General features: G+C 44.7%; 1 protein-coding gene across 1 annotated transcript in view; it reads left to right on the top strand.

Annotated features, from left to right (window-relative positions):
- Window positions 1-6,387: 6,387 nt before the first annotated feature.
- Window positions 6,388-26,189, top strand: part of LOC141139902 (solute carrier family 12 member 9-like) — a 289,342-nt gene continuing 269,540 nt past the window's right edge. The window contains exon 1 of the mRNA XM_073626475.1: window positions 6,388-6,862. Within this exon, the coding sequence (XP_073482576.1) occupies window positions 6,685-6,862 (178 nt within the window). The 5' untranslated portion in view covers window positions 6,388-6,684. The remainder of the gene's footprint in view (window positions 6,863-26,189) is intronic.

Consider the following 26,189-nt stretch of genomic DNA (forward strand, 5'->3'; position numbering starts at 1 on the left):
GACATACGTGAAAATTTTCCTCATACGATTCCAGATCGTATGATTTTCGTTTAGACAGTATAGTTGTCGTCCGAAAATACAATACAAGTACATTACAACACATGTCATCACTTTCAATTTTTTTGTCTGTTGTACGAGAATTTTCGTGACTTTATTTAGCTATTCAATTTCTACTTGCGACTATTAAGCGAGAACGGTCGCTTAATAGTCGCAACAGACCCACTTCTCCGTACAGAACCCCTCCCTTACTATAGACCCCCTCCCTCTGTACAGACCCCTCTCTCAGTACAGACCCCTCCCTCAGTACAGACCCCTCTCTCAGTACAGACCCCTCCCTCACTATAGACCCCCTCCCTCAGTACAGACCCCTCCCTCACTATAGACCCCCTCCCTCAGTACAGACAACTCCCTCAGCATAGACCACCTCCCTCGGTACAGACCCCTCCCTCACTATAGACCCCCTCCCTCAGTACAGACCCCTCTTCCAGCCCCCCCCCTCAGTACAGACCCTCCTCTCAGTACAGACCCCGTTCCCATCCCACCCCCTCAGTATAGACCCTCCTCTCTCAGTACAGACCCCTCTCCCAGCCCACCCCCTCAGTATAGACCCTCCTGTCTTAGTACAGACCCCTCAGTATAGACCCTCCTCTCTCAGTATAGACCCCTCTACCAGCTCACCCCCCTCAGTATAGACCCTCCTCTCTCAGTACAGACCCCTCTACCAGCCCATCCCCTCAGTATAGCTCCTCCTCTCTCAGTACAGACCCCTCTCCCAGCCCACCCCCTCAGTATAGACCCTCCTCTCTCAGTACAGATCCCTCAGTATAGACCCTCCTCTCTCAGTACAGACCCCTCTACCAGCCCACCCCCTCAGTATAGACCCTCCTCTCTCAGTACAGACCCCTCTACCAGCCCACCCTCTCAGTATAGACCCTCCTCTCTCAGTAAAGACCCCTCTACCAGCCCACCCACTCAGTATAGACCCTCCTCTTTCAGTACAGACCCCTCAGTATAGACCCTCCTCTCTCAGTACAGACCCCTCTACCAGCTCACCCTCTCAGTATAAACCCTCCTCTCTCAGTACAGACCCCTCTCCCAGCCCACCCTCTCAGTATAGACCCTCCTCTCTCGGTACAGACCCCTCTACCAGCCCACCCCCTCAGTATAGACCCTCCTCTCTCAGTACAGACCCCTCTCCCAGCCCACCCCCTCAGTATAGACCCTCCTGTCTTAGTACAGACCCCTCAGTATAGACCCTCCTCTCTCAGTATAGACCCCTCTACCAGCTCACCCCCCTCAGTATAGACCCTCCTCTCTCAGTACAGACCCCTCTACCAGCCCATCCCCTCAGTATAGCTCCTCCTCTCTCAGTACAGACCCCTCTCCCAGCCCACCCCCTCAGTATAGACCCTCCTCTCTCAGTACAGACCCCTCTACCAGCCCACCCCCTCAGTATGGACCCTCCTCTCTCAGTACAGATCCCTCAGTATAGACCCTCCTCTCTCAGTACAGACCCCTCTACCAGCCCACCCCCTCAGTATAGACCCTCCTCTCTCAGTACAGACCCCTCTACCAGCCCACCCCCTCAGTATAGACCCTCCTCTCTCAGTACAGACCCCTCTACCAGCCCACCCTCTCAGTATAGACCCTCCTCTCTCAGTAAAGACCCCTCTACCAGCCCACCCACTCAGTATAGACCCTCCTCTTTCAGTACAGACCCCTCAGTATAGACCCTCCTCTTTCAGTACAGACCCCTCAGTATAGACCCTTCTCTCTTAGTACAGACCCTTCTGCTCAGCATAGGCCCCCCAGTAAGACCTTCTCTCTTGGCACAGATGCCTGCCCCACTATGGACCCCCCCTCAGTACAGACCCCCTCCCTCCATACAGACTCCCCTAGTATAGACCTCCCTTGGTGCAGATACTCTCTGTAGCCTGTGTCTTACAATATACAGGCTGTACTGTATAACCTGTATACAGTACAGTAAGACACAGGCTGTACAGAGTGTTGCACTGTATACTATGACTTATCCTGACCTCCATAATAGTATACACTGCAAACACTATCTGCAGCCTTTGTCTTACTGTACTGTGTGATGATGATGATGATCATCACAAGTACTATGGCTGTGTGGCTGCAGACATTTATTGGACTGTATACTATTTAGTCATGTCAGGAGTAACATTTTAGGTTTGTTCACACCACACAACGCATTAATGTGTGCATAACATGTCTGCAGTGAGAACACACAGCGATGTGCACATTGGTCAAACGCATTACAGCGCTTGCTTATTCCTTCTGTTTTTTTTTTATGCTACCGATCGGTGACCCTGGGAACCGTCCGGCGTCAGCAGTGTCTCCGCAAAGAGATGAGCAATGGCAAGATGGCCACCGCTTAGCTCCTTGCCCTTGGAGGACCAAAGTGACGTTATTATATCACTTCCAGGTTCTCAGGCCATGTAAATATGTTTTTTGTTTTTTCTTAAAGCAAAAGAAAACAAACATTTTTTTTTTTTTTGGAGATCTTTTGCTTTTAAGGGTAGAGGAAAGATTTGGGGTCTTTTAAACCCCAGATCTCTCCATAAAGAGGGTCTGTCATGCTGTATTAGTTGATAGCAATACAAGTGATCAAACATTTTTTTAAGGGACAGTGTAAAAATGAAAGAAATTAAATAAAAAATAAATTAAAAAAATGTATTTTTTTTAAAAGTGCCCCTGTCCCATGCTTGCATGCAGTAGTGAACATATATGTAAACAGTGTTTGCACCACACATGTGAGGTATCATCACAAACGAGTGAGAGCAATAATTCTAGCACTAAACCTCTTCTGTAACTCTACACTGGTAACCTGTAGAAATTTTTAAAGCGTCGCCTATGGAGATTGTTAAGTACTCCAAAGACATGCTGGTAGGTTAATTGGATTCTGTCTAAAATTGTCCCTAGTATGTATGAATGGGAGTTAGGGATCTTAGATTGTAAGCTCCTTGAGGGTAGGGACTGATGTGAATGTACAATGTATATGTAAAGCGCTGCGTAAATTGATGGCGCTATATAAGTACCTGAAATAAATAAAAAAAAGAAAGAGATACTGTCGTTTGGTGCCATTCTACGAGCCCACGCAATTTTAAAGCATAACATGTATCTATTTACTCAGCGTAACATCATCTTTCATATTATACAAAAAAATTGGGGTATATATTATGTTTTGTTTTATTCAATCATGAATGTGTATTTTTTCCTAAAAAAATTGCGTTTGAAAAACTGCTGCGCAAAAACTGTGTGACATCAAAAATTGCAACAACCACCATTTTATTCTCTAGGGTCTCTGCTAATGAAAAAATAATAATGAGATAATGACTAATGCACAAAAAACCACAATAGGATAAAATAGACAAGCTTCCCAAAATGCGACTCCCGATCAAGATGTCAGCTCCCTTGGGAGTGGGATTGGAGCAGGATGGAATGATATTCGCCCTCACTTGATCGATAATCTCAGATGGACGTATAAAAGAAAAATGGGCTCCATAGTGTAGTACAATTTATAATAAATTTTAATAATCAATTGCGTCACTTACATAGAATAAAACAGCGATCAACAGCAGAGTAAAAGGCTTCCGGGTTCGGCCGTACCCTAGGAAGCGACGGCACCTGGCATACTACACTATGGAGCCCATTTTTCTTTTATACGTCCATCTGAGATTATCGATCAAGTGAGGGCGAATATCATTCCATCCTGCTCCAATCCCACTGTCTTTGGATTACACCTGAATTTTTTTTATCACTTTATTTTAAGACATGAACTCACAGTTAATTGAAAAATATTTTTTTCTTCACCGAATAATATTGTTTATTCATTATACACATTGCACTTTATTAGAAATTATAATTATATGTTTGCTGTATTCAATTACTACATATGTGAATTGCATGCTCGTGGAATCTTTGCACATTATATTTTGTATGAATTTCATTACTATTATTATATGCACATTGCACTTTGTTAGAAATTTTATATCCTTCCAGTCGCATTGAGTTTTGCATCTGTGAATCGCATACTCGTGAAATTAATTGAAAGTTACAGTTGTGAAGTGCCTACTTTATGATTATGGGGTCTTTCAGCTATATTTCTTGATCACGCACATTGCACTTTGTCAAATTGTGAGAAGTTGCATTGTTTTATCACATCTGTGAATCGCACACGTGTAAACATGGATGCCATCAATATTATTTTCTAGTATCCAGTTGTTTTATTTATGTCAGATGCTCAATATTGATTGGATAATTTTGGAGACACTATTTATTTAGTACACTTTTCCACGTAAGGTTGGATTTTCCATCATATCGGGTGTGAGATTGAATCACTCTTTTGTGCTTCACTTTGCACTTTACATGTACACACTGTTGTACGGAGCCTTACCTGTTTATTTTTGCTTTGGACGTATTAATTATTATTTTTTCATGTTGGGACCGAGGTAGCGCTACATATTTTCTATTATAAAAAAATAATAATACTGTTTGGGGGTTCTAAATAATTTTCATAGCAAAAATACAGATTTTTCCTAAACAACAAATGTCAGAAATAGGCCTGGTCCTTAAAGCGGACCTTCAGTCATTTTTTCATCTTTCCATCTATTAAATCTTCTGCCCTTATTGTTGTTTTAACTTTGAATAGTAAAACATTTTTTTTTTTGTTAGTAAATACCTTATACAACCCACTTCCTGTTTCTTGTCTGGTCATTAGCCTAGGCTTATGACATCATGCACAGCTCTCTCACTTACTCTCATGAGAGTTTGCCAGGAAGAGAGGGAGGATGAGTCATAAGCAGGCCAATGAGAGCTGCAGAGCTGGAGGCATGCCTCTGTGTAAATCCAGGAAGTGAACAGGCAGCAGCTTCAGCTGCCAACAGTTAAAATAGCTGCAGCCAGACTCAGTGGAGGGAGATTTCTGCAGCATATTTGGCAAGTACAGAATCACAGTATATATAAAATAATATGCAAAGTGTTTGGAGGGAAGCTTCAGAATGGCAAAGGTGTTTTTATTGCAAATTATGTGAGCAGACTGCAGTTCCTCTTTAAAGAGGAGTTCGGCCCCCTTCCAAAAATTAAAAGCCAGCAGCTACACATACTGTAGCTGCTGACTTTTAATAATAGGACACTTACCTGTCCTGGAGTCCAGTGATGTCGGCACCACAGCTGATGATTCCATCAGCTGTCGGGTGCTGCTGCCATTGCCAGTAAGGGAACCCGGCAGTGAAACATTGCGGCTTGACGTCCAGGTCCCTACTACACATGTGCGAAGCGAGCTGTGCTCTCTTACTGGCCTGGCAGCAGGGGAAGAAGGAGGGAGCTGGACTTCTGACGTACCTCGTCACGGAAGTGGGGACAAGGTACCTGTAAAAAAAACAGGTACCCGCTCCCATGAAAGATGCCAAATGTGGCACCGAAGGGGGGAGGAGACAGATGAACGGAAGTTCCACTTTTGGGTGGAACTGCGCTTTAAGCCTGGGTTCACACTATTGCGATGTGGTAACCAGCGTGATTCCAGTGCCAGTTCCCACATTGCATATCCCTCGCAGGCGGTTCATATTGCCCTCTGCAAAACCGCTGCGGGTGTCAATACAAAGTTAATGACACTTACAGATCGTTTCGCAGATTGCAGTGTGAACTGTGGATTCAGACAGGAATCGGGTTGTATAGGTCTGAACACCCATGAGATCCGATTCCAGAGCAGAGAAAAAAAAAGGTTCCTGCACTATTTTCGTGCGAATCCAATGCGAGTTCAGCCATACAACTGTATGGATAAAAACGCATCACACAGACATCGCATGTGATAGGCACAGCAATGCGGTGCGGATCACATGCCATGTCTGACATCGCATATGTGTGATTAAACGAAAAATCGTTTGTTCTGGTATTGTTTTAGAAACATGTTTGTGCCTTGCGATAATTTCTCACGAACTATCGTTTTGGGCTCTTGAAAGCTGTGTACTAATGATCAGATTAATCGGGCGATCGCTTGTGTCATTCTTCGTCTGACTTTCTCATCGTTTGTACTAGAACCAGGGGTCTTTAAACTACGGCCCTCCAGTTGTTCAGGAACTACAATTCCCATCATGCCTAGTCATATCTGTGAATGTCAGAGTTTTACAATGCCTCCTGGGATGTGTAGTTCCACAACAGCTGGAGGGCTGTAGTTTGAAGATTCCTGTAAGACATTAGGCACACAGCTACCTGTCTTACTATTGAAAGTAATACTACTCCCCAGCCCCCTGTGTACAGACTTGGACTTTCACCGTGTAATTTGATTGGTGGAGCTGTGATGACAGTCTATAGACACACATACATGAGAGTGTGTACTGTAATGATAGGGGCTCAGCTGACAGCCAACAAACCTTCCTAGAAGGGACTATCCCAGACTGACAGCCTGCCCTGAATATGAGAAGTGTATTTCCTGCTCGATCAGCCCCTGTGACCTGGCTCTGTACTCACTTCCTTCTACAACACATTGTAGGTGTAGAGCGGAGAGCTCGCCGCGTTGCTGCTCCTCTCTGTGGGTGACCCCCAGGACTTGGGAGCCAGCTAAGTCCTCCTTCCGGGGTCAGCGCCACGCCCACTCAGGAGGGACAGTGATCACAGCTGGGAGAAGTGATCAGAAGGACAGAGGAAAGTTCTCTGGAGGCCGGCATGGATGAGCGGAGCCCCCTCATCATCTACCCGCTGAGCACAGAGGAGCCAACCAACAATGGGACCCCCCGCCGGGACAGTGCACCCCGATCAGGGACTAGGAAACTCTCCACCTTCCTGGGGGTGGTGGTCCCCACTCTGCTGGCCATGTTCAGTGTGGTCCTCTTCCTTCGGATTGGTAAGTCTCTTCCTTGTCATTGGAATGACAGCTCTGCTTTTCTAGCATAGCACTTTTATTATTCTTATTGGTGGTCATCCATGACCCATTTCTTTCCTGATCAGTCTGTAGTCATGAAGCCATTCATAAGTCACACATGGGGAAGTGGATTGTGATTGATGGTTCAGTGTGGGAAACCTGCGATCCTCAAGTTCAAAACGCACTGTCCTTGCGACCTGCATCGGGCGTCAGAGATAAGTTAACGACACCCCAATCGCAGGTCGCAAACGCAGTGCATTTGCCTGCATCGGATTGCATGGTACAAAAAGTACTGTGAGATTCCATTGCAGTACATTTTCTAAAGTATTGTTTTGATGCGATTTCAGCCCGGTTTAACACTTATGCAATGCCAGACATCGCATGTGATTCGCACCACATTGCTGTGCACATCACATGCGATGTAAGCTCAGCCATACAAACGCATTGCATTTGCACCAAAATGGTGCAGGACCCTTTTTTTTTTGGTCCTTGCTGTCTATGGATAGGTTCACCTGTCCCCTGCTGTAACCAAGACTGTGGACCCCTTTTACAGATATTCCACCCACCATGGTGTGTCCCGGCACAAACTTTGTGACATGTCAGTTATTTGAGACATTCCGTTACATCAGAAGCCCATTGATTTCATTGGGCTGACTTAACCGCCTCAGCTCCGGAAGATTTTACCCCCTTCCTGACCAGAGCGCTTTTTGCGATTCGGCACTACGTCGCTTTAACTGACAATTGCGCGGTCGTGCAACGTTGCACCCAAACAAAATTGACGTCCTTTTTTTCCCCACAAATAGAGCTTTCTTTTGGTGGTATTTGATCGCCTCTGCGGTTTTTATTTTTTGCGCTATAAACAAAAAAAGAGCGACAATTTTGAAAAAAACTCATTTTTTTTTTACTTTTTGCTATAATAAATATCCCCCATGAATATATAAAAAAAACTATTTTTTTTTCCCTCAGTTTAGGCCGATACGTATTCTTCTACATATTTTTGGTAAAAAAAAAAACGCAATCAGCGTATATTGATTGGTTTGTGCAAAAGTTAGAGTCTCTACAAAATAGGAGATAGTTTTATGGCATTTTTATTAATTTTTTTTTTTACTAGTAATGGCGGCGATCTGCGATTTTTATCGGGACTGCGACATTATGGCGAACACATTGGACAGTTTTGACACATTTTTGGGCCCATTGGCATTAATACAGCGATCAGTGCTATAAAATTGCATTGATTACTGTAAAAATGTCACTGGCAGTGAAGGGGTTAACACTAGGAAGCGATCAAGGGGTTAATGTGTTCCCTAGTGTGTGTTCTAACTGAAGGGGGAGTGGACTGCGTAGGGGAGATGACAGATCGCTGTTCATACTCTGTATGAACAGACGATCTGTCTGTTCTTCCCTCAGAGAACCGAAGCTATGTGTTTACACACACAGATCCCGGTTCTTGGTGTGTCAGTGGCGATCGCAGGAGCCCGGCAGTGATCGTGATCGCCGGGCACTCGCATCGGTCCGGGTGAAGCGATGTTACATAAGGTCGTTTTGCCCAGCCGTGCCATTCTGCCTCAGTACAACTGCGGTGGCTGGTCAGCAAGTAGTTAAAGCGGAGCGTCACTCTCTCAATCAATATTGACCATTTGTAATCATTCTGCTAGCATTAGTAAATAGATAGGAAAGTGTATCATACACATATTGTATACATCCCAGGAGTCTTCAGGAGGGAAGGAGGGTGTTTCTTAGCTAAGCACACCCTCCTGTCTTCATGCCTGAGCTAAGGGCAGATGGATTTCAGGAAGTAAATGCTACATGAATCATCTGCCGTTACTCAAGATGGCCACAGCCAGAAATGATAGGGGGGTAACTATTTTTCAAAGTGATTTCTCTGCAAAATAAAGCATGGAGACATGGATGAATAAGGGAGTCTACCTTGAATATTAAAAATGAATTAAACAGCATCTTTGGTTTGTGGTGCTTAGATACAGTGTAGTTCCACTTTAACCACTTGCCTACTGGTCACTTTCACCCTCTTCCTACCCAGGCCAATTCTCAGCTTTCAGCGCTATCACACTTTGAATGATAATTGCGGTCATGAAACACTGTACCCATATGACATTTTTATCATTTTTTTTTCACACAGATAGAGCTTTATTTTGGTTGTATTTAATCACCACTGTTTTTTATTTTTTGCAAAACAAACAAAAAAAAGACTGAAAGTTTTGAAAAAAAAAAAGTTTTTCATAGCTTGTTATTAAACTTTGCAAACAGGTCATTTTTCTCCTTCACTGATGGGCTCTGATGATGCTGCACAGATGGGCACTGATTAGGCTGCACTGATGGGTGCTGGTGGGCACTGATGAGGCTCAACTGATAGGCGGCACTGATGGGCACTGATAGGTGGCACTGAATCTCCCTAACGGGGACACAGACAGCAATAAAAACCTGACAGGTGTTCTAATCCCTCTCCACTCTATCCAAAACTAAAAAAAAGAGTTGTCCTTTACTTATATTTGAATGCAACACACATTAAAGTGGTTGTAAAGGCAGAAGGTTTTTTATCCTAATGAATTCTATGCATTGCGATAAAAACCCTTCTGTGTGCAGCAGCCCCCCTCAGCCCCCCTAATACTTACCTGAGGTCCCTCTCCGTCCAGCGATGTCCACGAGCGTCTCAGCCATCCGAGATTCTCCCTCCTGATTGGCTGAGACACAGCAGCGGCACCATTGGCTGCCGCTGCTGTTGATTAAAGTCAGCTAGCCAGTCAGGGGAGAGAGGGGGTGGGGCCAAGTCAGGACTCCATGTCTGAATGGACACAGGGAGCTGTGACTCGGCTCGGGTGCCCCCATAGCAAGCTGCTTGCTGTGGGGGCACTGAATAGGAGGGAGGGGCCAGGAGCAGCGAAGAGGGACCCGAGAAGAGGAGGATCCGGGTTGCTCTGTGCAAATCCACTGCAACAGAACAGGTAAGTATAACATGTTTGTTATTTTATAGGAAAAAACAAGACTACAATCACTTTAACATGTGACTTAAAACACGCTAACGCACCTACATTAATGCACTGCACCTATGTAAATGGACCTGAAAAGTGAGGGAGAATCCACCAGAGGTGAAGTTTTCCTATAGGGACACTTGTTGCGGTGACAACCACCGAAGGGTGTAGTCACACACTCATTATATCTGTACCTGAGCATAGTTCACCCCCTAAGGGAATGTTTACACCAAAATGCTCCCATTCAGTGTGCAATTCTGCATCCGTTTTTGGTGAAAGTCACATTCACTGCTTTAGGCTCCTTTCACACGGTCGGACCGTTCAGGTTCTCCTGTCAGTTTTGACGGCAGACGCGAACGGGTGCTCCATGCTAGTCTATGGAGCGACAGATGTCAGCAGGGACATGTCCGCTGACATCCGACCCGCTCCGATCCGCTAAAAGCAGATGGATGCCTCTACATTCAGATCCATCGCTATTGGATCGGGTGAGATCTGATGAAATGAACATGTTGTCCGTTTTCGTCCGATCCCTCCATAGGCAGCAGCGGCGCTGGACAAGCCCCTCCCTGCTCAGTGAGCAGAGAGGGACCTGTCATCTGCCAGCTCAGCGGAGATCAATGGAGAGATCTCCCGCTGAGCTGGCGGACAGAGGCGGACTCCGAGGCAGCGGATCCGCCTCGTGGGAATGATGCCTTATAAATATGCCTCTAAGTCTCAGATTTTCCGTTCGATATTTTAGGAATAATCTTCCATAGATTCCAGTGCTTATGATGATTGTCCAGGCTATGGGTGACCAGAAGACGTGGGAACGATAGTCCCAGGAAGTGTACTGTTGTCTTTAATGAACACAGTTGTATGCAAAAGTTTAGAACCCCTGACAATTTCCATGATTGTCATTTAGAAATATTTGGGTGTTTGGATCAGCAATTTCATTTTGATCGATCAAATAACTGAAGGACACAGTAATATTTCAGTAGTGAAATGAGGTTTATTGGATTAACAGAAAATGCGCAATATGCATCAAAATGAAATTAGACAGGTGCATAAATTTGGGCACCCTTGTCATTTTGTTGATTTGAATACCTGTAACTACTTAGCACTGATTAATTGGAACACACGATTGGTTTGGTGAGCTCATTAAGAGCCGGTACACACAGAGGCAAAACGACTTGCAGGCCGACTCTGTGAGGCGACCTGCACACGACTTCAGCGGCGACTTGCAAAACGACTTCTGTATAGAAGTCAATGCAAGTCGCCTGAAGTCGCCCCCCAAAGTAGTACAGGAACCTTTTTCTAAGTTGGAGTGACTTGAGTTGCTTCTATTAGAACAGTTCCATAGTACAGAATGGGACGCGACTTGTCAGGCAGCTAAGTCGCCTGACAAGTCGCCCTTGTGTGAACCGGGGCTAAGCCTTGAACTTCATAGATAGGTGCATCCAATCATGAGAATAGGTAGTTAAGGTGGCCAATTGCAAGTTGTTGTTCTTTGACTCTCCTCTGAAGAGTGGCAACATGGGGGCCTCAAAACAACTCTCAAATGACCCGAAAACAAAGATTGTTCTATTATGGTTTAGGGGAAGGATACAAAAAGTTATCACAGAGATATAAGTTGTCAGTGTCCACTGTGAGGAACATAGTGAGGAAATGGAAGACCACAGTTCTTGTTAAGACCAGAAGTGGTGCGCCACATAAAACATTGGAGAGGCAAAGGCGATGGATGGTGAGAACGGTCAAAAACAGCCCACGGACCACCTCCAAAGACCTACAACATCAACTTGCTGCAGATGATGTCACTGTGCATCCTTCAACAATTCAGCGCACTCTGCACAGGGAGAAGCTGTATGGGAGAGTGATGCGAAAGAAGTCTTTTCTGCAAACACGCCACAAACGGAGTCGCTCGAGGTATGCAAACACACATGTGGACAAGCCAGCTTCATTTTGGAATAAGGTGCTGTGGATTGATGAAACAAAGATTGAGTTATTTGGTCATAACAAGGGGTGTTATGCATGGTGACAAAAGAACACAGCATTCCAAGAAAAACACTTGCTACCCACAGTAAAATTTGGTGGAGGTTCCATCATGCTGTGGGGCTGTGTGGCCAGTGCCGGTGTCTTGCCGAGAATGTTCCCTCGGCGGATAAGTTCCCCCCCTGTACTGCGCAGGCGCAGCGCCTGCGCAGCACGGACTACTGTCAGCCGCCGGAGATAGCCGAAGCTCAAACGCTTCAATCAGCTGTACACGGTGCCTGCGCTCTGGATCCAGGTTCCTTCCCCACCATCCAAGTGGACCTAGAGGGGGAATCTAAAAGAGCCGAGCGAAGCGAGGCCGTGCCCGAAGCGTGGCGAGCGAAGGGAGCCCGCGAGGGGCCCTCTTACAGGCGCCGTGTACAGCTGATTTTCAGCTATTCCGCTTCGGCTATTTCCGCCTGATCCTACTGCGCAGGCGCAGCGCCTGCGCAGTAGAGGGGGGAACTTAGCCGCCGAGCGGAACTTTCTCGGCAGAACACCGGTACTGGGAATCTGGTTAAAGTTGAGGGTCTCGTGGATTCCACTCAATATCAGCAGATTCTTGACAATAATGTTGAGGAATCAGTCACAAAGTTGAAGTTATGCCGGGGCTGGATATTTCAACAAGACAACGACCCAAAACACTGTCCAAAATCTACTCGGGCATTTATGCAGAGGAACAAGTACAATATTCTGGAATGGCCATCCTAGTCCCCAGACCTGAATATCATTGAACATCTGTGGGGTGATTTGAAGTGGGCTGTCCATGCTCGGCAACCATCAAACCTAACTGAACTGGAGGAGATGTTTTGTAAGAAGGAATGGTCCAAAATACATGAATCCAGAATCCAAAATGTATGCACCTGTCTAATGTTAATCCAATAAACCTCATTTCACTACTGAAATATTACTGTGTCCTTCAGTTATTTGATAGATCAAAATGATATTGCTGATCCAAACACCCAAATATTTATAAATGACAATCATGGAAATTGTCAGGGGTTCCTAAACTTTTGCATACGACTGTATAATAGCTCACTGATTTCTTCCAGGTAGATCAAATGTGCGTCTGATTGTATATAATCGTCTGATTGTCTTCTAATGGAAAAATAGACATACGTCAAGATTAATGCCACCATACATGGCTCAGTTTTCTCTAGTCTGGCTTGTGTCAGGAGTCTCCAAAATTCAAGCCATCTATGAGGGCATTAATCTGCCAACTTTTTCCAAAGATGACAATTGTCTTAGGGTGAACATACATTATTCAATTTCCTTTAAATGTACCTTCAACTATGTAGTGCAAGGGCCTGCCTGATTGCATATAAATGGAAAGTGTTTAGGTTTGATCTCATATTTTATGGTTTTAGTAAATTCGAAGGAAAATTGTACAAGAAAACTGTATAATGTATGGCCAGCCTTAGCTGGCCATACACATTGCAGTCTGATTGTAGAGATTTTTGGTTGGTAGGCTCTCACATTACACAGTTTTAGTAAATCTAAAATAATAATTATTGTACACTGTGATCACATTGTAATTTGTATGGGCAGCTGAGGAAATATTGGTAATTGCTGGGAGAAGCAAACCCTCAGGTCCCGTTCACATTAGGCGATTTGGAATCGCAGGCAGAATTGTCGCGATTCTGCCTGCGATTCCAAAACATTCAACGTGTTTGGATGTAATTTATTCTGTATGCCACGCCACCCTAAATGCAGTGCGATCCTGCCACGAATCACAGAAACAGAATCACACGGCAATAGCGGCAAAACGCACCTTTTAAAAATCGTGTTAAGGTTGTTGCCTCAAAAAAGGAGTTTCTTTTGGGCAATAAACACGCATAGGGCAGCCAAGTGAAGTGACTAGACTGCTCTATGAGCGACAACCGAAAATGCATGTAAATTGCGCTTTAAGACCAGCCGCCGTCATTACACTGCGGCAGGTTGGCTCTCCTGGGGGAATCGCTGTAGGTGTACGTTGGGCGCTTTAAAAGCGATAGGGGGCGCGTGGCTGGCGGCCGTGATGTCCGCCGGTCACCCACGATCGCTCCACAGAGAGCCAGAATGGGGATCTGTCTGTTTGAACAGACAGATCCCTGTTCTGACAGGGGAGGAGAGACAGATCTGCTGTTCCTAGTGATCTCTCTCGCTCCTCCTCCAGTCAGCCCAGCCCCCACATGGTTAGAAACACCTCCCAGGGAACACATTTAACCGCTTGATCACCTCCTAGTCGTAACCCCTTCCCTACCAGTGACATTTACACAGTAATCAGTGCATTTTTATAGCACCGATCGCTGTATAAATATCAATGGTCCCAACAAAGTGTCAGAAGTGTCCAATCTGTCCGCCGCAATGTCGCAGTCCCACTAAAAATCGCAGATCGCCGCCATTACTAGTAAAAATAATAATAATAAAAATGCCATAAATCTATCCCCTATTTTGTAGACGATATAACTTTTGTGCAAACCAATCAGTATACGCTTATTGCGATTATTTTTTTTTTTTTTTTACCAAAAATATGTAGAAGAATACATATTGGCCTAAACTGATGAAGACATTTTTTTTTACTATTTTTTTTTGGGATATTTTTATTATAGCAAAAAGTAAAAAATATTTTATTCTTTTTCAAAATCGTCACTCTTTTTTTGTTTATAGCGCAAAAAATAAAAACCACAGAGGTGATCAAATACCACCAAAAGAAAGCTCTATTTGCGGGAAAAAAAAGGACATCAATTTTGTTTGGGTACAATGTTGCACGACTGCACAATTGTCAGTTAAAACGACGCAAAAAGTGGCCTGGTCATTAAGGGGGCAAATCCTTTCGGTCCTTAAGTGGTTAAAAATCGCAAGTGAAAACGCTTGTTCCTGCATACACAATATCTGGACAAATTTCTAAATCATATGTCATGACCATATGTACCAATTTTCAGCCAATTCTATCAAGCTTTTGATTGCAAAAATGCCCAATCAAATCAAGGCTTCCCATCACAGAATATTTCATGACTTGGATACAAGCTGTCGGTGGCATTTAAAATCTGGTGGCAAGTAGTTGAAATTGTTTGAAAAATGCCATGGCCAGCACACGAGTAACTTGATGCTGCCCATGGATGTGACCATTCAGTTATCATTGTCTGGTCGCTGTCCTAGGATTGCACAGATCTGGTTTTATCTGATCATGTGTGGCTAGATTTGTTTTGTCCATTTATAATGTGTGTGCTTGTTTGCTGCAGGTGGCATTTGACTGATTTGTAGCCTAGCTTTCCACTAGTCACCGCTACTCTATTTAAGTTGGAAGACTGCCATCACATTTGTTCCTGTTCATTGTACTTATTGAGTTTCACTCTACAAAACCGGCTTCTTAACCCCTTACGCTGGCAAGAAGCTGCCATAAACCACTGGACAGCCGAGACTGGATGAGCTGTTATTAGCATCTGAAATTAATTCAAATTAAAGCTGTCACATGAAATACTGTAAGATAATAAATCAAATCACTGGGGCTGATTTACTAAAACTGGAGAGTGCAAAATCTGCATAGAAACCAATCAGCTTCCAGTTTTTTTTTTTTTTTTGTCAAAGCTTAATTGAACAAGCTGAAGTTAGAAGCTGATTGTATTGATCCCTCGATCGACTTCAGTACAATCAGCCTGTTGGATTTTTTTCATGCGATACCTGCCGGCGGCTATAACTGCCAGCAGCAACCATTGTATTCTGCCGAATAGAAAGGCTCCCCGAAGAGCAGAACACAATAGTGCTGCGAGAAGGATTTCTGATTGTGTTAATAGGGGAATCTAGCAATTTTCTTTCCTTCCACCATAAAACTGCATAATCTTATTAGCTGCTTAGGGATCCAGAACATGAAGGGTGAATAAGTTCTCAAAAGCAGGGGTGCTAAAAACAGACGGATGATCCATGTTTTTACCACCCGCTGACTGCCTACCTACAAATTAATATGACATTTACACAGGCTTGTACTAGTGATGAGCTAAAGTCGATTTTAGACAGTTTGAATCTCAACCAGTTTAGCAGGGATCGGTCAAGACTCAAACCATGTATAGGTAGATGATTGTACACAAGTTGATCGATCAATCAACTTGGGTACAACCAGCCTGTCGGATTTTTGAGGCGATTATTGCCAGAGGCTACAGCAAGGCAGGCTCCCAGTGCCCCCCCCTGCTGGGAGAACACAATGGCTCCGCAGGAGGGATTCCTCCAACACTGAGCCTTGGGTTCACACGTATGCAAACACAGAAATTCACACTCACATTGCTGTGTCGATCACATGCGATGTCTGTGCAATGCAAGTTCAGCCATACAGATTGTATGGCTGAACTCGCATTGGATTCGCACAAAAAAGGTGAAGGGACTTTTTTTTCCCCTGCACTGGAATTCACACCCATGCCATCCAATTCTTGTCCGAATCCACAGTTCGCGCTGCAATCTGTGAACCGATCTGGGGGTGTCATTAACTTTGTATTGGCGCCCGCAGCAGTTCACAGAGGGCAGTGCGAGGGAGATACGATGAGAGAACTGGCATTGGAATTGCGCTGGTTCCATTTATTTCCAAATATCACCCAAACCGTCCTCTCTGCGCCTCCCAAGACCTCCTACTCTTTATCTCCCTTGTCTCCTCATCCCATGCTTGTCTCCAGGACTTCTCCAGAGCCTCTCCCATCCTCTGGAACTCACTACTCCAATCTGTCTGGTTATCTCCTACTCTATCCACTTTTAGGCAATCCCTGAAAACTCATCTCTTCAGGGAGGCCTATCTTGCCTCCAGCTAACAACCAAATCTTCTACTCCCCTCATCAGTTCATCCCTCACAGTCCCTACCTTTTGTTTCACCGGCCCCTCCCTCTTAGATTGTAAGCTCGCAGGATCAGGGCTCCTCTAACCCTCTTGTTTTGATTTGTACTGTTGGTGTAATGCCTCCCTACATTGTAAAGCACTGCGCAAACTGTTGGCTCTATATGAATCCTGGGTGTGGGAAGGCGTATGATTACACACCTTCCCGTACCCACTCAGAAATGTACCTAGCCTAAGGCCTAAGCATTTCTTTACCAAGAATAATATTGCCCCTTACTCTTCAGTGACTGAATCAGACTTTGTAACAGGGTGATGGGACTTGCTAAACAGGTTGTGAGATAGTTACAAATGATTGTGGAGTGTTACTTTTGTATGCACCAATCATGCATTCCTTTGAGTGTTACTTTGTCTTCTCTTCACCCTAGACCTGTGGGCCTTCTAGGGGCTGTACAGGCCCAACCATTGAAATATCATTCTGTTTATGAATGTACAGTATTATTGATTTGTGTTCTTGTTCTTCTGGTTTTAACTTTTTTGAGCGGCATGGAGCATAGGCATGTGTTTATTTATAGTGTTTTCTTGTGAATGTTACCAGCCCAGTTTTGTGCGAATCCCCATCACTAGCATCGTTTTTAAAGTATATGTAAACCCAGCCCCTAAAAATGTCATATAAGCTTGTAAACTGGTTATTGTCATTTATTTTCAGCATTGTAAATCTGCAGCTTTTTTCAAAAGGCTATCTTCTGGGAAAAATGTTCCCTTGCAGTGGGGAAGCCCCTGCACTGCAAAGGTTAAAGAGGAACTGCAGTCTGCTCACATAATTTGTAAAAAAAACATCTTTGCCATTCTGAAGCTTCCCTCCAACCACTTTGCATACTATTTTATATATACTGTGATTCTGTATTTGCCAAATATGCTGCAGAAATCTCCCTCCACTGAGTCTAGCTGCATCCATTTTAACTATGGGCAGCTGAAGCTGCTGCTTGTTCACTTCTTGGATTTACACAGACACACAAAGGCACACCTCCAGCTCTGAAGCTCCCATTGGCCCTATAATGACTGATCCCCCCTCTCTCCCTGGCAAACTCTCACGAGAGTGAGAGAGCTGTGCATGATGACATAAGTCTAGGTTAAAGACCAGACAAGAAACAGGAAGTGGGCTGTATAAGTTATTTACTGGCAAAAAAAAAAAAATGTTTTACTATCCAAAGTTAAAACAACAAGGGCAGAAGATTTAATAGATGGAAAGATGAAAAAATGACTGAAGTTCCACTTTAAAAGCTTGTTTATGTCTAGGGCACTGAATAAGGCCTGGTTCACACTATTGCGGGTGGTTGCGGTTGAAGGAATCATGCTTGTTCCTACACCCCCCCCATCACCCGCAGCCAAAATGTAAAAAAACAGAGGGTTTGTGGGAACCGCCGGTTAAATTGCTTGGTGCAAAAGCACCATGCGATTTCCCTGCTGCTGCGTTTCAGGAGCAGGAACGTTGTTTCCTCAATGAAACGCAGGCACAGCGGCCCATTCAAAAATGAATGGGCTTCCGTTCCCGCAGAAACTCGGCAATAGTGTAAACCAGGCCTAAAACAGTTTTATTTAACTGATCCTCGCTTCCACATCAGTCAGCGCTTTCCTCTACTCCCCTACAATCTGGGTTGTGGATTTTCTCTTGCCATCCTGACATCCAGTGCAATGTATTTGCATTGTATTTCATGACATCAGAGGACCTGCGACCACTGGAGTATAGAAGGGAGAAGGCTGCAGGGACTAGACTAGCAGCAAAAGGAAGCCTGCTTGAGCAGGGAATTGGGTAAGTAAAACTGTTATTCGGTAACCTAGACCTATGCTAGGATTTAATGCTTACAGTGCAAAGGCATACTGAATCTCTTGCAAGGGAGAATGTTTGCTTCTAGAGCTGTGGTTCTCAACCTTTCTAGTGCCGTGACCCCTTGAAAGAATTTTTCATAGTGTGGGTTAACAAGGCAAGGCAAGTAATTTGCACCCCTAACCCATGGATATTTAGCACTCCCTGAGTCCCTTCCACTCGTACAGTCTTAAACCCCTTTTGGTACATTTTAGGATGTATCACTCTTTCTCTTTGTTCTCCTTTATTTTCCTTTTATCTCTCTCTATCCCAATTTCTTGTTTTTTCCTCATCTCTCTCTCTCTCTCTCTCTCTCTCTCTCTCTCTCTCTCTCTCTCTCTCTCTCTCTCTCTCTCTCCCCCCCCCCCCCCCCTCTATAGCTCTCTTTTTTGTTCTTTCTCTTATTCTTTCTCTCTCTTTTTCTTTGTTGCTCCCCCTCTTTTTCTCTTTTTTTTTCATGTATTCTCCCTTTTTTCCTTCTCCTACTCCTTGTTGGGGGGGTGATGGATGGCAGTGCTGGCGGGGAGTTGGGATGAGTGGCAGTGCTGGTGGAGGGGAATAGGATGAGTGGCAGTGCTGGGGGTGGGTGGGATCAGTGGCAGTGCTGGGGGTGGGTGGGATCAGTGGCAGTGCTGGGGGTGGGTGGGATCAGTGGCAGTGCTGGGGATGGGTGGGATCAGTTGGGGACATGGTACAAAAGATCAATGCAGCCTCACCAGTGCCCGTCAGAGGCAGCCTGCCTGTGTCCCCAATGCAGCCAGCCTGTGCGAGGGAAGAGAGAGGAGAGCCGCCGCTGTGTGTTCCTCGCCGCGCGCCGTCACATACAGCCCCTCCTCTTTGTCTGGGCACTTTGATAGACAGATCACCTGTCCCAGGATTGGACGGGTGATCTGTCTATCAAAGTGCCCAGACAAAGAGGAGGGGCTGTATGTGACGGCGCGCGGCGAGGAGGGGCTGTATGTGACAGCGCGCGGCGGGGAACACACAGCTATTGAAATGAAAGCTGTTATGTTCCCAGTGCTCTAATCAACCAGGCGGCGGTGGCTCTTCTGTGCTATAGGACACTCCCATAATGGGTGGCACCAGGGGTGGGGGGATGGAGCCCCACCCAGGCCCCGCCCCATTTTCGACTCCATTATCGGCCATTTTTCTCTTTCGGCAAATTGCCGAAAAGGCCATTTTCGGCCTATATGTTTCGGCGGCTGAAATTTCGGTGCATCCCTATTTTGCACACATACCAGCTTTACCCATAGGTAGAGGAACTTCATTAAAATATTCACAAACTGGGTCTCTTTTATGGCCTGCTGCCATTTTGCTCCTCAAGGGAGGAATAAAGCACATCAAGCTATGTGCAGAAAGATCAGTGTTTATAAGCTGCTTAGAAGGTTTCACTTTAATTTTTACTGCTTGCCCTTCCTCCTCACACTTAGAGCCTGGTACAGATGCATTTCTCTTCAAGAAATCATACAATTTTTAGTGTACATAGATTTGCAAAACAATGGGATAAAGGAATATTCCTGAACTTTGTTTTCTCTCATGGTGACTGTGAAATGATGTGAATACATCAATGCAGTCCATGTTATCTCAGCTTGCAGAGCTTGGATTCATTGAATGAGTTTACCAAAAAATGTAAATATTGCAGAATATACAGCCTCATGCTACATAACTAAGCTCCATTACATGCGGAATAAACTAAATTATTAATGTATCTTAAATAGAAAACTAACTTTAGATAGATTTTCTTCTCCAAGAACATTTTATTAAAATAAATTTGATAAAAATTTAAAAATCTGATTTTAAATTAAAAAAAAAAATCATATTTAAACAAAAAAAAAAAATATGATTTTTTTAACTTTTTTTTTTTTTTTTAAATCATCGATTTTTATCCACCCTGCAAACATGACCTTTTAAGAACTTGGTCAGTTTTTAGGAGGTAAGGAGTCAACTAAGGTAACTAGGCTTTGGAGGCTTCTTAGATATTGTGAGACAACTTTAATAAGGAAATATGAAATTTCCCCATCACCGATTTGCATCTGTATGGAGGCATTCTTGTCTCTTTGCGTCGTTAGCTCAGCACTCTATCTGGGAAGCCCACCTTGGGAACATAAGAGGACCTGTTTAAGGAAGCAATCCCCAAGCACACTGTCACATGTGAGCTGCATAGTTGAATTGCCTTGTGATAGAACTGTAAAAGTGCCTTTCTGGTCATACTGATACTTTGGGACTGACCATCACATTGCTGTATTACTACTAATCATTGCATAAACCAGAAACATTTCTTAAAGCCTTTGTCTAGCCTGGTCCTTTTAAATTACTGCCACCCAGTTAGCCATGCCACAAATAGGCCTCCTTGTCTTCATACTAAAGCTGGCCATAGGTGGATAAAATTTGGCTGGTTCAGCAAGTACGGGACAAATTTCGATCCATCTATGGCAGGCTGATTGTACCCAAGGCGTTCCATCAATCGACTTGTATTCAACCAGCCTGTCGGATTCTTCTAGATGCGATTACTGCCAGTGGCTATAGCCGCTAGCAGTAATCATTGTATTTTGCCGTTATCATTGTATTTTGCCCCCCCCCCCCCCCCCCTTCAGCAGAATACAATAGCTCTGCAGTAGACATTCCCCAATAAACACTGCTGTTGATGGAGGAATCAAGCTGTTTTCTTTCCTTCCACCCGTGGTGGAAGGAAATAAAATCGATCAACCTATGGCTTGTCTGACTTGTATATACCTATATATGCTCAGGATCAGGAAGTAAACTTTTAGGTTCAAACAAGTCAGAATTTAGTATCCAACACTTTTTTAATAAAGTTTATGCAGTTTTCATATAAAGAATGTTTGAATATCGTACATCCTACATCCCCTGGGTTGTACTGAACACAATTTATTTCCTTTTTTACAGTTGAGTTTTGAAAAAAATGATCTGTCATATTTCAGCAGTCACATGGACACGCCTCAGGTCCTGGGTTGTCCAGAATATGAAAGAATTTAGTGTACAGGGAAGAATTTTAGAGAAAAAGTCACAAGACTATTGGTGATTTATAAACAGAGCCCATGGTTAATAATCTGTGTGGTTTGGAAAATACTAAACATTTAGGTCACCACTAGTCAAAGGCCAAGTCAGTAAAAAGGAATAGGTTTCTAAAACGATATGCTATAAAAACTGTGTTATGCTAATAATCAGAATATAGAGAATGAAATAAGAAGAGATATGTGTTACCAAATCACTGTGTACATTGTCATTCTGAGTAATTATCTCCAGTATTTAGATGCAGAACCACTTGAAATCCCCTAACTCAGCGAAACTCTATGTTTAGAGATTGGAGGTTCAAACAGAAGGCACCAAAGCTGCACATGTTCCACAAAAAATGGGCACATGTATTATACGGCTTCATATCTTCTGTACAAAGGAGAACAAGATCCTTCATTAGTCTTCACATAGTTGTGAAGCCAACACCATGCCTCTGTCTAAAAATATATGTGAAGATTCTGAGAATCATTATGCAGGTAGCACTGGACTGCCACAATGAAAGGCATAAATGAAGTGTCCTGAGGCCCTTTACCCTGTTTTCCATGTTGGCATAAGACCAGTGTTTTAAGAGACCAGGTTGCAAGGCACTTTCATAGAGACCACTGTGACCTAGCTTCTCTTGTAATAGAATTCATTTAGTAGGAGGACATGTTTATTTACAATTTAGAAGCCAAGGTTTCCATATATATACTAAATATATATATGTATAAATAAATATATATACTAAAAAGTATTCAGCAGTGGTAGATTTCTTAGGTGCATTGATTTCCTAGCTTCTACATTAGCAGGCACTAACAGGGGCTCAGTTATGAAAATACAGACCAGAATTTAGATACTCTAGCTTTTAGACTATATGATTAGCCCTCTAGGCCAGGGGTCTTTAAACTACAGCACTTATGCCACATCCGGCCCGCTACAAGGTTTTTTCTGGCCTATAGCAACCTTGGCTGGATGGCAGTCCTGCGATTGTCTGCCTATCGTAATACAAAGACTGGCACATCTATAAGCCAGCCATTGCCCTCCGTCAGTCCCCAGTGCAGATTCCCCCCGCCCTTCTCCATGGTTGGTTGCTAGGACTGCCAGCCCCAAACCCAGCATTTATAGAAGGATTCGACTTTCTCTGTCAAGACCGGCTCTAACCCCTGGCTTCCATCCTGCTGCTCTGCCGCCTGAAAGGTACGGGGAAACTGCTGAGCACGACTCGATCTAAAAGGAGAATTTGCTGGACACTCATGGATGTAATTGGGACACTTCTGGGCACTCCTGGATGTAATAGGGGACTCTGCTGGGCACCCTTTAGATGTAAGCAGGGATTCTGCTGGGCACTCCTGAATAGGGATGAGCCGAACACCCCCCTGTTCGGTTCGCACCATAACTTGCGAACAGGCAAAAAATTTGTTCGAACACGCGAACACCGTTAAAGTCTATGGGACACGAACATGAATAATCAAAAGTGCTCATTTTAAAGGCTTTTATGCAAGTTATTGTCATAAAAAGTGTTTGAGGACCTGGGTCCTGCCCCAGGGGACATGGATCAATGCAAAAAAAAGTTTTAAAAATGGCCATTTTTTCGGAAGCAGTAATTTTAATAATGCTTAAAGTGAAACAATAAAAGTGTAATATTCCTTTAAATTTCGTACCTGGGGGGGGGGGGTGTGTCTATAGTATGCCTGTAAAGGGGCGCATGTTTCCCGTGTTTAGAACAGTCTGACAGCAAAATGACATTTCAAAGGAAAAAAAGTCATTTAAAACTACTCACGGCTATTAATGAATTGCCGGTCCGACAATACACATAAAAGTTCATCGATAAAAACAGCATTGGAATTCCCCACAGGGGAACCCCGAACCAAAATTAAAGAAAAAAAATGACGTGGGGGGGTCCCCCTAAATTCCATACCAGGCCCTTCAGGTCTGGTATGGATATTAAGGGGAACCCCGGGCAAAAAAAAAAATGGCGTGGGGTCCCCCTCAAAATCTATACCAGACCCTTCAGGTCTGGTATGGATTTTAAGGGGAACCCCGCGCCAAAATTAAAAAAAAAATGGCGTGGGGTCCCCCTAAAAATCCATACCAGACCCTTATCCGAGTACGCAACCTGGCAGGCCGCAGGAAAAGAGGGGGGAGAAGAGAGCGCCCCCCCTGAACCGTACCAGGCCATATGCCCTCAACATTGAGCGGGTGCTTTGGGGTAGCCCCCCTAAACACCTTTTCCCCTGTTGATGAGGACAAGGGCCTCATCCCCACAACCCTTGGCCGGTGGTTGTGGGGGTCTGCGTGTGGGGGGCTTATCGGAATCTGGAAGCCCCCTTTAACTAGGGGACCCCCAGATCCCGGCCCTCCCCACTGTGTGAAATGGTAAGGGGGTACAAAAGTACCCCTACCATTTCACGAAAAAACTGTCAAAAATGTTAAAAATGACAAGAGACAGTTTTTGACAATTACTTTATTTAAATGCTTCTTCTTTCTTCTTTCTTCTATCTTCCTTTGGTTTCTTCCTCCATCTTCTTCTTCTGGTTCTTCCTCCGGTGTTCTCGTCCGGCATCTTCCTCCGCGGCGTCGGCGTATTCTCCCCTTCTCCTCGGGCCGCTCCGCATCCATGATGGCATGGAGGGAGGCTCCCGCTGTGTGACGCTTCTCTTCATCTTTTTCTCTTCATCTTTTTCTCTTCATCTTTTTCTCTTCATCATTTTCTCTTCATCTTTTTCTCTTCATCTTCTTCTCTTCATCTTCTTCTCTTCATCTTTTTATCTTCATCTTCTTCTCTTCATCTTTTTCTCTTCATCTTCTTGTCTTCATCTTCTTTTCGGGCCGCTCCGCATCCATGATGGCAAGGAGGGAGGCTCCCGCTGTGTGACGCTTCTCCTCTTCTGATGGTTCTTAAAGAACGGGGGGCGGGGTCACCAAGTGACGCACGGGGACTTGACGGGACTTCCCTGTGGCATTCCCTGTGACGTAACCCCGCCCCTTCTGACGTCACGGGGAATGCCACAGGGAAGTCCCCGTCAAGTCCCCGTGCGTCAGAGGGGGGCGGAGTCACCGGGGGCGCTGTCACCGGGGGGCGCCGCCCCCCCGTTATTTAAAAACCGTCAGAAGAGGAGAGAAGCGTCACACAGCGGGAGCCTCCCTCCATGCCATCATGGATGCAGAGCGGCCGAGGAGAAGAAGGGAAGAAGACGCAGACGGCGCGGAGGAAGATGCCGAATGAGAACACCGGAGGAAGAACCAGAAGAGCAAGAAGAACCAGAAGAAGAAGAAGAAGATGGAGGAAGAAACCGAAGGAAGATAGAAGAAAGAAGAAGCATTTAAATAAAGGAATTGTCAAATACTGTCTCTTGTCATTTTTACCATTTTGACAGTTTTTTTGTGAAATGGTAGGGGTACCCCCTTACCATTTCACACAGGGGGGAGGGCCAGGATCTGGGGGTCCCCTTGTTAAAGGGGGCTTCCAGATTCCGATAAGCCCCCCGCAGACCCCCACAACCACCGGTCAAGGGTTGTGGGGATGAGGCCCTTGTCCCCATCAACATGGGGACAAGGTGTTTTGGGGGGCTTCCCCAAAGCACCCTCCCAATGTTGAGGGCATGTGGCCTGGTACGGTTCAGAAGGGGGGCGCTCTCGTCCCCCCCTCTTTTCCTGCGGCCTGCCAGGTTGCGTGCTCGGATAAGGGTCTGGTATGGATTTTTGGGGGGACCCCACGCCGTTTTAATTTTTTTATTTTGGCGCGGGTTCCCCTTAAAATCAGACCTGAAGGGTCTGGTATAGATTTTGAGGGGGACCCTACGCCATTTTTTTTTTGGCCGGGGTTCCCCTTAATATCCATACCAGACCTGAAGGGCCTGGTATGGAATTTAGGGGGACCCCCCACGTCATTTTTTTTTTTTTTTTTTATTTTGGTTCGGGGTTCCCCTGTGGGGAATTCCCATGCCGTTTTTATCAATGAACTTTTATGTGTATTGTCGGACCGGTAATTCATTAATAGCCGCGAGTAGTTTTAAATGACTTTTTTTCCTTTGAAATGTCATTTTGCTGTCAGACTGTTCTAAACATGGGAAACATGCGCCCCTTTACAGGCATACTATAGACACCCCCCAGGTACGAAATTTAAAGGAATATTACACTTTTATTGTTTCACTTTAAGCATTATTAAAATCACTGCTCCCGAAAAAATGGCCGTTTTTAAAACTTTTTTTGCATTGATCCATGTCCCCTGGGGCAGGACCCAGGTCCCCAAACACTTTTTATGACAATACCATGAATATAAGCCTTTAAAATTAGCACTTTTGATTTCACCCATAGACTTTTAAAGGGTGTTCCGCAGCATTGGAATTTGCCGCGAACACCCCAAATTGTTTGCTGTTCGGCGAACTGACAAACAGCCGATGTTCGAGTCGAGGCAGAACCAAGCAATCAGCGGTCTTTGATAGCTCGGTTCTCAGTGTTACAGCCGGCGGGGGACAGATGCAACATCGGACGATTGCTGCATCCACCTAGGTAAGTATGATTAAAAAAAGAAGAATCTCCATAATTTTCTTTAAACTTTTAAAATAGGTTTCTTATAAGCTTACGGAAAATAAATCAGAATGCAGAGAAGTCAGTCAATGAGCATAAAAGAAAGCAGAGA

The sequence above is a fragment of the Aquarana catesbeiana genome, linkage group LG04 (genome assembly GCF_042186555.1).
Source record: "Aquarana catesbeiana isolate 2022-GZ linkage group LG04, ASM4218655v1, whole genome shotgun sequence".
Taxonomy (NCBI): Eukaryota; Metazoa; Chordata; class Amphibia; order Anura; family Ranidae; genus Aquarana; species Aquarana catesbeiana.